The sequence below is a fragment of the Gymnoscopelus microlampas genome (genome assembly GCF_963454915.1).
Source record: "Gymnoscopelus microlampas genome assembly, chromosome: 23".
Classification (NCBI taxonomy): Eukaryota; Metazoa; Chordata; class Actinopteri; order Myctophiformes; family Myctophidae; genus Gymnoscopelus; species Gymnoscopelus microlampas.
The window spans coordinates 29,984,424-30,001,923 of NC_139960.1; the positions used below are offsets into that span (position 1 = coordinate 29,984,424).

Below are 17,500 nucleotides of genomic sequence, written 5' to 3' on the forward strand. Positions count from 1 at the left end.
ACACCTTGTTAGTGCAAGCTTGTACAGTAGATCAGCTATTTCGGCAAAGAAGTTTGGTGTAGACGGAAAAAGAGTACATCAAGTACAGAGCCAACGGTCAAGTTTACTAAGTGTGTAAGTAGTTAAATGTCTGAAAATACACATTAACATGAATCCAACATATTAATAGAAAAGATCATGTGTAAACAAATAAAGAAAAAACATTATTTTGCACAATACCGATGATAAAGCTGTCAAACAAGTCAAGCTATCTATTGTATGAAATCTATGAAAAAGTTTAATCTGCAACATAATGTTATACACAACAATATGTAGTGGGGGTCCCTGCTTCATCTCTCTCTCTCAGCTAATGGGTCCTTGGCCTGAAAAACATTGAAGACCTATGGCCTAATGCATGCAAGAAAGCATGTGCTTTATGCCCCTTTGTTCAGCCTGGCTGTAGTTTACGCTGCAACAACTTTGCATTCAGTCTTATTTAGTCTTCAGTAAACCTTCGCAAATTATATTCTGTTTCAAGCGAGGAAAAACTCAGTGGCGGTTAGATAAATTCACTTTTCAATATAGGCAGTCTTTTCCCACTGCGACGGAACCTTTAGCTAATTGAAATGAGACAGTTTATTGAATTAAAGCCTAACACTCTAACATCCAGATTAAGTAACTTGACTCGAGGAAATTCTTGAAAACGGATTGTAGGGTTGGATCAGGCTTTGAAGATATGGGGGTGCCATACCTTCGGTCACTTTTTAGGCCAACATCAGTGTTTTGTACTCTGTGCGGGCAGTAACTGGGAGCCAATGGAGGGAGAGGGGGGAGACATGTGAAAATTTTGGCTGGTTGAAGACCAAGCGTGCTGCGGCATTCTGGATCATTTGGAGGGAGTGCACATGCTGGGAGGCCAGTTAGGAGAGAGTTACAATAGTCAGGTTTTGTTTTGATATGACTGATGTCTGGATAAGGAGTTGGGCTGACTCCTGGGTGAGGAAGGGTCTACTCTGGTCCTTCGACACTTATAGAGTGTGAACCGAAGCAATGTGTGACTTGAATGATAGCTGACTGTCCAGGACAACACCAAGGTTCTTGGCTGTTGGAACCAAAGTAAATAGTTAGATCCTGCATGGGGCAGGACTTAGCCAGAAAGAAGAGAAGGAAGGGAGAAACTCAGTCTTATCAGGAGAAAGTGGAAAAGAGCTTCCTTGGGTTAGAGGCACAGGATTGAATCTTGGCGTGGTAGAAAGAGGATTTAGCAGTGGATAGTGAGAGGGAGAAGGCAGAAAGAAGTGAGTGAAAGTGGGAGAGGTCATCTGGTTGCTCCGTCTTGCGCCACTTCCTTTCAGCTGCCCTGAGAGGTGTACAATCAGCTCTGAGGGTTTCAGATAACCAGCGAGCCGGCGGCTGGCCTGGAAGAGAGAGGACATGACGGTCAAACGCAGATGAGATAGAGGAGAGAAAGGATGAGGTTGCAGTGCAGGTGGGAGGGAGGGGAAGTGTTACATGGTATCTACTATGTGTAATGTGTCCTGTCCTATGCAAATTTAGTGTGTCACTCCCAAACCTAACCTAACTTACTGTACTAACTAAACTTACAAAATACATCATTGGCACATACCCTCTTACCTATTGTGTCTAGACAATAGTTCCCTACATGTGTGCAGTATGTAGCCTCCCCAAGCTTACCTGGCCTACCCTTGTCATAAGGTCAAACATACTGTAGGTCTGACAGACATTTCAGACCGCGACCCCCAAAATAATCATATTTGAACTGGGGACTCCCCACCCTGACAAGCACTTCGAATTGAAGGTTTACATTTAGTTTTGAGCTTGTGGATCGGCTATTTTCACAATGTTTGCCTCTTTCTAACAATTTGGCCAATTTGGTATTAAAAAAGTCTTCAAAGTTATTAAATTGTAACTTTAGAAATGTGCAGATATGCTGTACACTTAGACTGTATGTTGGTTTGTTTACTGTTGAGTGAGAAAACAATGTTGGACATTAAGCCAGTTTGGGCACCACTGCACTACACTAACCCTTTTCCGCCTGCACAATACAGTATACTACTGTAGATCTGGACCAGATCTGAACTGTGTCTCCCCCTCAGATAGAGTGGAGCCACGGTGGAGACCAGCTCAGGCCGTGCCAACGACGCTGGCCCGCGGCCAGCTGGCTAAAGGTGCGAGCACGGGATTGACGCCAGGTCGTAAAAGGTCAGAATGCTGCAGACGGGATCAAGTGACTTCCTTCAAACTGCAGTTTCACTCATACTGCAGGCCAGCGTCTGTCTGTGTGTGTCTGACGCAGACCGGCACAGGAGAGAACAGTCACATGCAAGGGAGGTTCTATTAAGTTGTACATGCAGCCCTAAAGGCACCGGTGTCACGCACCAAAAATAGCCGATCAGGCAAGCTCACAATGCTGCAATGTTCAATGTTGGGAACTTGATGATCTGCCATATTCGGTGCAAGACACGATGCACAGGTTAGTATTTCAATGTGTCAGTATTTTATGTGTCTGCTAACACAGACGCGCACACACAAATGATGACCCCCCCCTTCAATGAATGGTTAGGCTTACTCTAAAAAAAAAAAAATGTGTTGCTTTAAATCATAAGCAGTGACAAAATACATTAGTCCAGCACCCCAGTAATAAAATATTCATTATGCTTCATTACTGTCATAATTTTACTCGACTGGCAAGATTATTACAATTCTTTCCACTATCTGACTGCATTTTGTCAGTCTTATACGGATGATTAATTATTATGGTCCAAATTGTAATATCTACGCAATTTGGAAAACTTTGATTTGACCATAGAGTAAAAAAGCTAAATTAGTAGTGAATTCATATATTCTAACAGTGTTAACACTTAACAGTCACAATGCAAGCTTGCATTGTGAATGTTAAGTGTTAACACTTAACACCCTGCATGGTTACATCAACTGTTCACCCACCAAGAATTGAACTGTTCAACAAGTTGAACTTTTTCCCCCCTTTTGTAATTAACAGTGGCGTCGTTAGGCGGGGGCTTCGGTGGCTATAGCCACCAATGTTTTATCCAAAGCCACCAAAAAAATAAAAAGTTTTTTTTATTTTTATTTTTAAATATATATCTATAACCCTAACCTAACCCCTAACCCTAAAACCGAAATAAAGTAACAAAAAACGGGGGGAAAAGTACCCGAATCCGCCGAAATCCGCGGAAAAAAATTGCTGCGCGCGCGTGCATGTGTCCGTTGCCTGGTGGGCTAAGCCCCCGATCTAGTAGAGACCTAGCGACGCCTCTGGTAATTAAGGTACTGTAATAAAACATTGTCTATAGCTGCCCTTGGCAGCGATTTCGAACGTTTTTTACTAACATTTGAAAAAGCATAGAATATTATTCCTCACACCAATCCACCCGGCGATCGCCTCAAAAGACATAGGGGGGTCTCGGAGCGTGCTGTCGCGATAATCCATTCCATAGTTATGGGCAGTTGAATGTGGCTTGTTTTTTGCCAAAAAGCAACAGAAAGCAGAGAAAATTAGATTTTTTTATAAATCCTATAATACTAAATGAAACCAGCTTAATTTTGTTGTGATCACATGATTTCTGGGTGTACTCTTCTTGGGTGATCCTGGGATCATTCACAGGCTGCGGAAGAGCGGCCTCTATAATGTACGCGCACAGACTTGTTGCACTTCCTACATTACTGGTTCTAAACCTGGGGTCCGTTCCGAGACCCCCAAGGGGTCCTTGCGGTGATTGATTGATTGAATACTCTATTTACAGTTTACAGTTTGAAAAAAGTACAGAGGTACAGTTATACAATAATGCTAAGGATAACACAAACGTTTCCATTGTGGTCCTGTGTATTCAATTCATCAAGACATATAAAGACATCAATCAATCAATCATCAGATCATCAATACTAGGAGCAGTAAAAGTATATTTACAGAAAAACAGTGGGGGGTGATTTCTTTTGTCAAGATAGAATACCCAGCTAGCAGATCGGCGTTGCAACTGACGTCAGGCCGGCCTGGACAGAGCGGGCCCCGCCGAGCGGAGGCTCACCCTCCTCACGCCCTCCTCACGCCGGAGATGTCTCGCTCACCGAAATGTCCGGCGGATCGCAAATTGCAGACAAGTGCTCTTTTATGGTCGTTTTGAAGGAGAGTAGGGAGTCGCACTTTTTGATGTCTGTTGGTAGAGCACTCCACATTTTGGTGGCATAATAGTAGAATGAATTCATCCCCATGTTTGTGCCAAATGTGGGGGGAATGAGATCAGTGGAGCTCCCTCTGGTGTTGTGCCCGTGGTTTCCATGGTATCCCTTCAGGGGTACTCAACAACAAATCTTGAAGGTCCACAAATACGTTTTTGAATAAGTCTGCGCGCGCACACGATTTCTTTCGCGGATTCGGGTACTTTTTTACCCGTTTTTTGTTACTTTATTTTGGTTTTAGGGTTAGGGGCAGGTTAGGGTTATAGAAATAATTTATTGGGGGGAAAAAAATGTTTTTTTATTTTTCATTATAATTTTCCCAGGGTCCGCAGAGAGGTGTCCCGCGGTCCGGTTATGGACCGCGGTTCACCTGTTGAGTACCCCTAAATGACTGATAGTTGGAATCAATTATGGGTACATTTGGTTCCATTTGTACACTCTCTGAGTTAAATTAATACAGAAGATTTCACAGTGTAGATTGGGTTCCAGACATAATGGTGATATGAATCCTTGCATTAGGAATGTGATACCAGCAATCTATGTCTATATAAAGGCAATGATGGCTACAGTTTATTCTTTGCAGGTGATAGTTAATAAAATTGAAATAATCAATAACATCAATCACATTCTGTTGTCAATCCTATGCCAGCAACCATGCTGTCTAAGTGTCAAAAACACCTTGTTTACACTTAGTTGGAAGGCAGAATTTGACTGCAACACGTGCCTCATGTACGCACCGCAGCGATCAGCTGTCCTCATGTGGCACTGAGTGTGGTCCTACTCCCATGATGTGGCTCCCGTTGGGGGTTGATCTGAGGATAAGCAGGGGCAGCCTGGCAGCCACACACGTACATGGCACACGCTGCTGAAGGGTTTGAAACGCAGGGATCATCTGACTTTCTGCATTTATTTTGGTCACTTGTTGCTTGTTGGCATTGATGGCATTGATAGCTTGTTGGCATTGATAGCAGGAAAAGACACAGCATCACAGGCATGCTTGAGGTTGAATGGCCTTACTACCTCATGCCCTTGCCTTTGTGGTGAGTGAGTGAGTGAGTGAGTGAGTGAGTGAGTGAGTGAGTGAGTGTTTGTGTGTGTGTGAGTGAGTGAGTGAATGTTTGTGTGTGTGTGTGTGTGTGTGTGTGTGTGTGTGTGTGTGTGTGTGTGTGTGTGTGTGTGTGTGTGTGTGTGTGTGTGTGGGGGGGGGGGGGGGGGGGGTAACAACGGCGGGAATCGAACCCAGGACCCTCTCATATTAATATAATGACAATTGGTGAGGACCAATGATAGCCCCCAGAATAGCGGTGCTAGGGTTCATGTGGTTAAAAAGTGTGTTTCAATTCTTGCTGTCATCATTATGTGGTCTGGCGAAGTGCCCTTGAACAAAACACTGAACAAAACTCTGTCAGTCACTGTCTGTCACTCATCCATCTGAAATTGTTCACCATTTTCCATTTACCAGAGGTTCTGCCGATCCGACCAATATGTCTGATTCATAGTGTTGGGGGTTTGTCAGAGTCCCCATTGTACCCATCTGTCTGTGTCCCTTTTATGCCCATATATGGAGATATCTGTATCTGTCAGTCCTTGTCCCTTTTGTTTCCATATATGGAGATCGCTGATGTCATCATTATATGCCCATATTTGGGCATGCCCACACATATTTGGGCATGCCCGCACACATTGAGGTTAGAAAACTACTTATACCATATGGTTATGGCTGTGTCAGAGTGACGTCAGAGGACTGCCCACCGCCCGCCATCCCGTTAGCCAATTTTAATATGGGATATACAGTATGACTTTGACTTTGACCTCTTTATTGATAATAACCATATTATGTACTATTATTAAAAGGATAAAATGCAAGAAAGCCAGCAGCTTATTTCCTATTTCCTTTCACATGTATGGGTACATTGTGGTGCACCATGGGTGCTTGGACTTACACGCAAACACACACACTCATCAGCTCATGCAAGAAAGTGGCCTATTGTGTTACACTTGCATGGGAGTAAGGAAACCAATTTTAAACTTTTCCCAAATGTAAGCTGTTTATTAGCATTTTTGCCACAGCCTATGAGATCTGTAGTCGCGGTCCCATAACCCAGATGGTTACATCAACACCATCTGTGGTCGTGGTTGCAGTCTCATAGCCCGGACATACGTCAACGCCATGATTCATATACCCTGAAATGCTGCCAGTATGTGACCTTCTTCAACTGACTACTGTGGATGAATGGAGATCATGTGGTATTGAACTGTTGCCATTCTGTAGGTCCAATTAAAACATTTGACATTTAGTTGATGCAGTACAGTAAACGAGACTTATTAATAGCGAGTTACTGTAGCTTAAGGTGATGCGTCACTTGACCTGGCACATGACTGTTGTCATCACATGCACCACACCGACACAACGATGGAGGGGGAAGGGACACGCCTCCTTAGCTCTGCACCAGTGATTCTCAACCTGTGGGCCGGGACAGCTGGTGGGCCGCGGGGGTATTGCAAGTGGGCCCCCAAATAAAGTGGCAAAGCATTAACATTTGAACGATAATATAACATTAATACAAATAAATAAGATTTAAAAAGATGTCACAGTATTATTTCTTTAAACCTTGAAAACAACTTGTTTTCTTTGATCGATTAGTTTGATCGATTGATTGAATACTTTATTAACAGTTTGCAAAGACAAGCACAGGGAAGTACAGTTCAATACAAGGTCTGTTGAGAGGATTTTAAACCCAAGAAAGCACTATGGCTTGTTTCCATTGGGGTCCTTTGTACTCAATTCATCGAAGAAATTATTTAATGACAGACAATTATACACTACTATGCAAAAACATCATATAAACGGGTAGAAATCGAAAATAAAAATATGTATAGTAAACAGTTCAGGGGGGGGGGGGGGCCTCTAGTGCCGGAACACAATCAATTGATTGATCATTAAAATTAGCATGCTCTGAAAATGCACGCAGCCATTTGGCTGCTGCGTTAAGTGGTCAGATGGGTGGGCCACTAACGCTTTTCAGATTTCCAAGTGGGCCCTGATGCAGAAAAGGTTGAGGACCACTGCTCTACACTGAGCACCACTTTAGTTGTGTCGCATGAAGTACGAGTGCACTACTATTGAAATGAGTCTGTCTGTCTGTCTGTCTGTCTGTCTGTGTAATATGTACTATGTACCGTACATGTATCTGTCCACAAGTCTGTCCACTGAAAAGAAACCTGGACTGAAACACAGCCATGCTTTTAAACTATAACAAACTCTAGGTTATCATTGTTTTTAAATGGGGAAATAGAGGGAAACTGTGTCATCCAAACTATTGAATAACTCTATGGTTGCATAAGCCTACCTGTAGTTATGTAATGTAATGGGCTCAACATTTCGAAAACATAGCATGATAATACATTTGGAGCATGCGTTGCACAGCTGTCAATCTAAGAAACAAATTGAGACGTTGAAATTGTTTTGTGAACAAAATCCTTCTTTTTATTGAAGATAAGCAAGAACAGGAAAAACGTGTTAAACTTCTAATGCCCCATGCACTGTAGCAAACAATCGTTATCCATTTGGAATATTACACATTATTGCTTTGGTACATTGTGTTAAAGCTGCAATCCAGGACTTAGTTTTGAGAAATAAAACTAATCTGTATAGCAGAGTATATTAATGCAATATAACTTGTACATCTGCAGTGGTTAGAGGTGGTCTTTTCCTAGTCTTCCACTGAGAAATGTGACCCCGAGGTCAGGTATTGACAATCTCAATAAAGTTACAGATTGTAGCTTTAAATGATATTGGGTCCGTAAAACACATACACACGAGAGGGATATTGCTTTACACTTGGTGCATTTGCAAAGACGTATTTAGCAATCGGCTTTGACCTACTCAGATGAATTGCCTTACCAAATCCCATATAAAACAAAATAAAATATATCAATTATAAAGTTACTTTCTTTTATCATTGACTTGACAGAATTAATTCGACCTTGACTCAGCTCTGCAGTTTCCATACCATTCCAAATAATTGTCATATTGGATTCAGTGGCTTAATGAAACAAGAACAAAGTTATACCCCTGCCTAGATTTTATTAGTTGAGTGCAAAACTATTGTAAAGAGTCTGTCTGTCTGTCTGTCTGTCTGTCTGTCTGTCTGTCTGTCTGCCTGCCTGCCTGCCTGCCTGCCTGCCTGCCTGCCTGCCTGCCTGCCTGCCTGTATGTCACTCTGTCCACACATTTGTCCACCAAAGGGCGCTGAGGACGCTCTAGTTTGAGAAAATCATCTAAGGTGTTGGAAAACAAAATATCAATCAAATATCAACCCCAATCACAGCTAAACGTGATTTCTTTCCACATCAACAATCGTTGCCTATCCCTTCGTCGCATTGCTCACTCGATGCTTCCAGACCTGGCAAACCCACCAGCACAATGAAACCACATAGAAAACAAAGCATGAAGGGAAGCCATATAGGAGGGTAGTGACAACTAATGCAGCAATTAGAAGCACTTGACTGATTGAGAAGAGCACATTACGCCCTGCTCGAACATTTCTGCTGGCATTGTCCAGTTCTGAGGAGGAAGGGAGACTCTCCTCAGATGGGGGAGATGATCGGTTATTGCTTTCCTGGTGTGTGACTAAACAGCCTTCTGATTGACCACCTATCTCCTGGTGGGAGAGGGGTCTGTATTTGATTTGGTTGGCACTTTCCTGATCCGCAGACAGTGGTGGGCTTTGATCTAACGTGACTCCAATATCTGACTCAGCAGCCCCCTTCTCGGCAGGTTTAACATTGGAAATTAGCTCAGGTGTTGAGATGATAGAACTGTGTGCTGTTTCAACTAATGACCAACCACTCTCAAATGTGCTACATTCATTGCTACATGTGGCAAAACCGTAATTTATATTTTCGTTGAGTGTGAGAGTTTGCACGGTTTCAGTCAGCAGCTGACTACACTGAGCAGTGTCACAATCACTGCAACTGGCTGAACTTAGATTAAGGTCTTCATTGAGACTTGTAGAAGGGTTTAGATCTGTAGCTAATTCTACGAGGGAAAATACACCAGAGTCAAATTGCTCGCTCAGACCGTCTTCGGCCCTGTTCAATTGTTTACTGTGATTAACGTCAGGTGTGTCTGTTAGCAGGCCTCCCATTTCCTCTGCTATAAGCCCTGTTCTCTCGAAGGCGGTTGGAGTATCCTTCCAATCTAACACCTCTTCCACAAGCCCCTCATCCATACCCTGATCAATTATATCTGTGAATTCCTCCTCCACACCTAACTCCACTCCCATTTTAAGGACTGTAATATCATCGCAGATGATAGGGTCTTTTGTTCCTTCTGACAATTTCTCACATTGGACTTGTCGGGGGCACTCGACTCTTTCTGCTGACACCTCTTGTTCTGTCAGCGCTTTGGGCAATTTCTTCCACTGATCTGGAGTGTTCTCTGCATCACACATCCACTCCCCCAACGCTTCAATTTTCAGCTTTCCGATACTCACCTCAGCGCCCGTGTCTCTCTGACTCATATCTCCCCCCATCCCTTCTGACGTCTCGAGCGTCTGTCGGAGTTCACATGAAATGTCTTTCTCTGCCACTGTCCCTTTCAACGTACATTCTTGAGGTCTACTGTTGCCACCTACATCATCCTCCCTTCGTCTGAGATCAGTGTCCACTAGTGTCTGGCTCCACCCCTGTTCCCCATCATTCATAACTTCCTCGTACATTGCCTGGTTAAATTCAACCTCAACACTACTCTGACCGGCTGCCTTGTCATCTGCTGTGTGACATGAAACTTCCTCCTGTTTTGCCTCCCTCAATTTGTCTGAGTCTGAGTGATCTGACACTCGGTTCTCCCACTCGGCTTCATTGGATTTGGATTCAACCACATCAGGTGGGCCCTGCCTAGACTCTCCTTCTGTTATCCCAAATTCATCTGAACGCAAATGTCCAATATTTCCCTCCTCATTGCGCGTTAATGCATTTTCACTGTTTTGTTCCGGCCTGAATTCCTCACATTTCTTTACATCCGCACACCCCTGGGACGTTGCTGCCTCCCCACTTTCCTGTGGCCTAAATATTCCTTTTTCTGCGTGTGCTTTCGTTTCTGTGTAGCTCAGTGCCTGCCCTTCATCCCCTGCTTGTCTGGATGTGAATAACACAGACCTCCTCTCATCCTTTGTCCCTAGTCTGATTGTCTCCCTAAATGCCACCGTGTCACACGCCACATTGTGAGCGTTACCTGCAACCTCCCCTTCCCCACTGGAAGAAAGACCCTCGTCTGGCCTTGCTCCCTGAGAGATCCTATCAACGGCGCTGGCATTCTGAGATTCTGCTATTGCTGTCATCTCTGTTGTCCCCTTCTCCCCAGAGCTTGTTACCGAGACTGCCGTGTGGAGTGTGAGAGCCCCCTCCTCCTCCTCTCCTCCATCTTTCACAGTTTCTCCTCCTCGCCCCCGCCCCACCACGTGTTGGCAACACAGACTGTCAGTGGAACCCCCGGACACAGGTGTTGGCCCCGTGGGGCTGAATTCGCAGGGAGTGTCTGTTACGGGGCTCCCCTCTGAATTTCGGGATGTGCCGTCATCTCTCAGGGAGGCGGTTTGTCCGGCCCCCGTGGGCTCTGACCCTTTGGTGTTTGCCGCCGACGTTTCATGGGGGCCCGATACCAGTCGGCACTCAGGTAAGCTGTGTGCATGTCCATGGGCAGGCGTGTCTGAGACCCTCTGAGTGGCGGGTGGGGTTTGGAGCGACTCTCTGTGGTGTGAGGGTGACACCGACGCTGCTGACTGCAGCCATTCCGACTCTGGAACGGAAGAATGATCTTTACGGTCTGGCCCATTGAGGAAGTCCTGCCACACATCACACACGGATAAGTTATCATCGATGTTCTCGTTATTGCCTTTGAGAAAGGCCTCCCACAGGTCACTCACAGTGGGCTTATAATCCGCATTTCCCTCTGCAGATTTGGACAAAGTTCTTTTCTTTCCCCTAGTCCAGATGTCATTCTCATCTGCCACGCCCCTGCACTGTGTTCTGTTATCATCACTCCAGTCCAGCGGCAGTAAAGGAATCTGATGGTAGGTGAGGATCTGTGGGCTCTCATCGGCTGGTTTCTTGTGGCGGATGCGGAAAAGGCCATATGATGAGTTTGACCCGGGTTGGCGATGATGATAGTGATGTTGATGATGATCGTATGATTTTCGGGAGAGGGTATCCGGCAGGCCACGTGCCGAGTCAACCAAACAGGTCCCCGGCTTCTCCTGGTCCAAGTGGTCCTGCAAACGTGCCACCCTTCGCCGGCTTCTCGCACTGTCCATCTGTCAATCAGTAAGAAAGGGTCAGGTGTCAAGCTAAGAGGATAATGATAGGCTCTTTCAAAGCCCTCTCAGGTAAATTGCATCCGAAAATCCGCCTCAGTATCATGCATTATGCATAAGACGCACATCCGATTATCATATCTGTGAGGTTCCTCAAAAAATGATAGCCATTCTTTTGATATAAAATGTTGCCTTGGTGATGCAACACATCGCAATGCTGTTGCAACCACAGCCCATACTCCTATTTTGTTTACATCACTGCCCTGCTACACGCTCACAAGCCATAGGGTCTCTGATTATATTAATAGTTTGTGGCTGGTTCTGGAGTGTGTATGGCATGTTCTCAAGTATCATGGGAGCTGCCTTGCTATGCCTTCCTGAAGGGCACTGTGCACTGCATGGAACAGTATGTTTCATGTACAGTTTGAGGCTATGAGCTGCTCTTTCTCACTATTTCTCAAGTTTATTTTTTTCCTCAGGCTATCATAACCTGGAACAATGATCAAACTGCCAGGTCAAATGACTTCAAATACTGTTGCACACAACAGAGCACACTTTCTTTTTTTTATTAATATTATTCATTTCATTTCATTTCATTTCATTTCATTTCATTTCAGTTTAGTTTAGTTTAGTTTAGTTTAGTTTATTTTAGTTTATTTGACTTTATTTGTATTTTATTTTATTTTATTGTATTTTATTTTATTTGTATTCCCCCATTAGATTCTGTATATTCTTTCTGTATTGCTGCTTCTACTTGTTTTAGCTTATACTTTTATTGTACTTTGTTTCATTATATCTTTTTTCTGTTTTCTGTTTTTTCTGTTCTTTTTACAGTATATACCTTTAGCACAGTCTGCAGAGCATGTCACAGCAACATTTCACTGCACATACTTGTGTGAGTGAGTGACAAATAAACCCTGAGTCTTGAATCTTGAATCATTATGGAACAGAAAGAGGCTTTCTGTTCAGAAATGACCAAACTTGTTTGGTAATTGTGCACTTTTAATTGTGCACTGTGCAGAAAGAACATTCCTGTTTACTGTACTGTTTGTGAGCAGAGCACCATGTGTTCAGTGTGATATCAAAGTGTATGTTTTCATAGGTTCAGCTATACATTTAAATAGATTCACTTCATCCAACTTGAGAGAAAACAATGAAGCTCACCAAGGCATCGTGCTCTAGAATAGAATCTATCTCTTTGTTGTCCACAGTCTTTCTGCCAGTGTCCTCAGCTTTATGCACAGCCTCTGGTTCTGCAAAATAAATTGTGCACTCAGATTTACAAGCACAGACTTCAGAGCAGAGTACCGGCACAGTTGGGCACTATTTATCCACCCCAGCAGACACAGACAGTCACACTACTGCATGTAAGTATGTGCAATCGTGCACACAGACAAGTGGACCCCCCCCCCCCCCACCCCCCAACACACACACACACACACACACACACACACACACACACACACACGCAAACTGATACACACCTGAAACATCGGTTGTTATGGCAGAGCTTTCATTAGCATGTTCTTCTGCGCTGTCCTTCCTGTAGTTGAAATACAGTAGGTGTACGTGAGCGTCCTGATCTAGGAATAACAGTATCATCATTGATGTCTGAGTAGAACAGGGAGCCTGATAAACAAATTCAATCCTTTATGGGCCAGAGCCAAGAACCAGAGTTTCACAGTAGCCTACACAGTATCTCTATCATGTCTATACCAACCCCAATTGTAAACAAAACACTTAAGCAACAATGGTTGTTGTTTTGGCCTGGTGGCAAAGAAATGTCTAGTCACACTTGGGTTTGACGAAAAGGAAAGCTGGGGGACACCTGATCGTAATGTGTTATGGACCAGATGGTCATTTAGTCAAACGTTACATAATCGGGCAGCCTGAGCGCCGTTTATGACTAAACCACTTTCACTTGCTGTAAACAACCAACTGACCTGAGAATAAATATTACCCTAATATGTAAACCTTTTCCTTCCACAACAAAGGCCTTTTGGCGCTGCTTGCTATTTCTCTTTTGTATATTAATATTTCAGATTTTGAATGATTTGGTTGAAAAAGAAAATCTGTAACAGGTTCAAGATGTGCTTGTTTATTTCAGTAGTATGTATTGCACTTTGTCTAGGATTATTATTGTTTGTAATAGTGGCATAATCCCACAGTTTAAATTGGATGGAGGTTCTGTTTTACATTGGTGTCAGCAGTCTCACCTGGAAGAACATCTGAGACAGCTCCTCTTCCCCCTCTGGTTGTGACTCTCCTCTTTGCAGACGGGTTCCTGTTCCTTCTCCCTGCCCTCCTTCACGTGGCTTTTCTGGTGACAGAGCAGCACGTAGTTAAAATCCTGGTTGTTCACCCAGAAAACTCCCACCTCCGTCTCGTACCGGATGCAGAACTCCACCCTGGTGCCCTCTCTGTCGAAAGGAGGCACAAGTATATACTGGAAGGCGAACCGGTCCGTTATCCTATCGCTGGAGCCCGGCACGTACTCGGCCAGCAGGTCAAAATGGCTCCTCCAGCCGTCCAGCGTGGTTCGGACATAGACGGACTTGCCGAAGCAGAGGTTGACCACCCGTATGATACCTCGAAGGATAGAGGTTCCCGGCAGGAGCTCGATGTGCTCCAGCTCCGCCATCTGCTCCTGCACGCGCTGCTCCAGTTCTTCGGGATCGGAGGGCACCATGAACAGACATGAGATGTAGAACTCGTCCGTGGAAAGTTGTACCTCCACTTTGGCGGGCTGGACAACTTCTTCTGCCGATGGCTCGATGGCGTCAAACTCCTTGACGGACACCAGGTCATAGCCGAACGCATCAGCAAACGACACCCTCCTACGTATCGGTGGCCGCTCCAAATCGTCGTCCGATTCCTCCTCGGAGCCCATGGCTGAAGAAAGGGTCTCGCATTCCTCCCGTTCTTCCTCCTCCTTTCCAAACACGTCCTCCTCCATCTCTTCCACCGCCAGCACCCCATCCTTCTCCCAGATTTGGGGGTAAAGAGCCTCCATGATGTTCGAGGCCCCACAAGTACACTCAAGTCCGTAGGCCTGTCCGACAGTCTGTCCGCCCCAGAGCAGAGTGCCTCTTGACTGGCTGCGGCAATGCAGTAGACGAGGGCAGAGGACGTGACTTGCAGAGATGGGTCTGGTTACAGCTGAACATTGTGAGTGGGAGCCAGGACTATAAATAGGTGGCTTATAACTAGATCGGGGCTTTCCCCTGTCCCCTCATTATGTTTGTTAAATATGAAAGGAATTAATGGAAATATTTATGCTTTATTCAAGATACAGTGAGGCATACAGTAAGACAGTGGTTTTCAAACCTGTTCATGACACGGGCACCCAAGTTGTCTTTTATTAGGGAACGTGGCCCAATTTCAAATGATTCTGTGCTAGGGACCCTGATATGATGATATGCTTGATCCATTTAGGTTTAAATGAAATTTCCAAAATGACATTTTATGAGAAATAGATTCATACTGTAATGCCCTATGATAATTACTGTTGTAAGTGGGGTGGGGTGGGGGGTGGGGAGGGGGGGGGGGCAGGGGTCTATACTTGGTCCCTTCTTTTTTTTCCCATCTACGCCAAATCTCTTCGGGGGAAAATAGCAGATCTACAAGCTCACAGAATGTTGCATTAGCGACATGTCGTGAGCTTGTAGATTGGCTATTTTTGCCGAATGCTTGCCTATTTCACGAAATGTTCACCTATTATGACATGTCAATAATAGGGACACATGGTTAAATATAGGTACTATTTCATCACAAGTGTGTGGCCAGGAGTGCAACCTAATTTTAAAGTTGTAACCTGTAGAGGCCAGTGCAACGATAGTTTACTGCGAGGGTGTAGTTCCTCTTTAAGTTAAATCTGTACCCACTATTTTCATCCTGTTTATTGACGTGTGATTTGACTCAAGTTGAAACTTGACACTCTTGTATCTTTGAACACTGAATGCCACCATGATTATGAGGTTAAAGTGCAAATTGGGAGCCTTTATTTTGGAGTGTCATTAAATCCAAAGTAACCGCCAAAACAGTGTCATTGTACCACTGTGTATGTGCAATATGCTATAGTGCAGTGGTTTTCAAAGTAGAGTCCGGGGACAACGCGAGGACCTTGAGGGGGTTCCAGGGGGTCCCAAGCTAAATGAGGAGTAGTTTAACTATAATTCACGTAAAATTATTGCTATACAAAAAAAGTTATGAGCGATTGCTTTAACAATATGTTTCAGTAGCACCATTACTGTAGCTATCCAGTTGACATTCTCCACATCAACTTATAAATAAGTGGTAGAAATAGTATGAAAATAGGGCTAGTGTCCTTCGTGGCTTTGTCAGAACACATGACTGTTGGTGGACACACTTGGCTGTTGCAGGCCAGGAGTGCAACAGTGTGCAAATGCATCCTCCTCACCCCTCGCATACACGGTAATCAACACAGCCGCTGCTGCCAGTATTCAATTCAAACTTTATTCCAGACAGATACAAATCATTGACATCACACATTACACATTAAACTATGGGGGGAAAAATCATAAATAGAGGCTGACTCTCCAGTGTTTACTCATCATCCTACCTGCACGCAACAATGCCTCAGCCACCTTCGAAGAAGAGAAAGATAGTCTACTCATTTCAGCTCCTATAATTCAAGGCATTCCTTGAATTCTTTATTCAAGGAATGCCTTGATATTTATTATTATTAGTTTAAAAAGACTAAAACTAAGCTAAAAACTAAGCTAAAAAAATAGTAATTTCCTATACAAACATGTTTTCTACTTCAAGGTAAAATAAAATGTGCGCAATGTGCGTGTCATTAAAATAGCGTTCCGCCGCCCCAAAAAATAGTTTTTTTACAATTTAGGCATTTAGCAAACACTCTTAATCCAGAGCGACTTACAATAAGCAAGGAAAGCACGAGGTATTACATCAAATGCATAGAAATACATAAACCAAGAACCTATCATCAGTCTAAGTATAATATTGAAACATCTATAATCTGTACATTGAAACTACACACATTATAGGATGCCAGGTCTACAAATGACCTGCCATCTGTCTACATAATATGCTATCTAAGTTACATTTTAGCCTTTGCATAAGCCTGCAAGGTTGTCAAGGCTAGGGCAAGTTCTATGGCAAGTGCTATGGGCTAAGGTGAAGTCTGAAGAGGTGAGTCTTCAGACTACAGCGGAAGATTGGGAGTGAGTCTGCAGTTCTAACTGCAATGGGGAGTTCATTCCACAGTTTAGGAGACAGAAGGTAGAAGAGTCTGGGACGTGTGGAGCGTTGTCCCGGATGGCTGGATCAGGCTTTGAAGATATGGGGCTGCCATACCTTTAGTTGCTTTGTAGGCCAACGTCAGTGTTTTGTCTGTGCGTGCAGTAACCGAGAGCCAATGGAGGGAGTGGAGAAGGGGGGAGACATGTGACACTTTTGGCTGGTTGAAGACCAAGCGTGCTGCGGCATTCTGGATCATTTGGAGGGGCTTAAGTGCACATGCCGGGAGGCCAGTGAGGAGAGAGTTACAGTGGTCAAGTTTTGAGATGACTGATGTCTGGATAAGGAGCTGGGCTGACTCCTGGGTGAGGAAGGGTCTAATCCTTTGAATGTTATAGAGGGTAAACCTACAGGATCGAGTGACCGCTGCAATGTGTGCCTTGAATGAGAGCTGACTGTCCAGGACAACACCAAGGTTCTTGGCCGTTGGAACCGAAGTCACCAGGGGGTTGTCCTTGGAAATAGTTAGATCCTGCATGGGGCAAGACTTAACTGGCAAGTTACTGTATGCTACACATGTGACTGCAAGGGTGTCCCCAAGACACACACCGTCCAGCGACAGTGTCCCATAACATGTGAGAGGTCACATGTTCAATCCCCTCCAAAAAGGTATTGAGCATAACATCTAACCATTAATATGCCCATTCACTGTGGAGCTCTATGACTATCAGCAAAATGCCTAAACTATAAAGTGTAGAAGTAGG

General features: G+C 44.2%; 1 protein-coding gene across 1 annotated transcript; it reads right to left on the minus strand.

Moving 5' to 3' along the window:
- Window positions 1–8,376: 8,376 nt before the first annotated feature.
- On the minus strand, window positions 8,377–14,580 carry ppp1r3aa (protein phosphatase 1, regulatory subunit 3Aa). The gene is made up of 4 exons (XM_084050227.1): window positions 13,730–14,580; window positions 12,998–13,056; window positions 12,678–12,766; window positions 8,377–11,513 (listed from the first exon to the last, which is right to left on the minus strand). The coding sequence occupies exons 1-4, from the start codon at window positions 14,524–14,526 to the stop codon at window positions 8,565–8,567; spliced, it is 3,894 nt and encodes a 1,297-aa protein (XP_083906353.1). The 5' UTR covers window positions 14,527–14,580; the 3' UTR covers window positions 8,377–8,564.
- Between the last annotated feature and the right edge of the window lie 2,920 nt (window positions 14,581–17,500).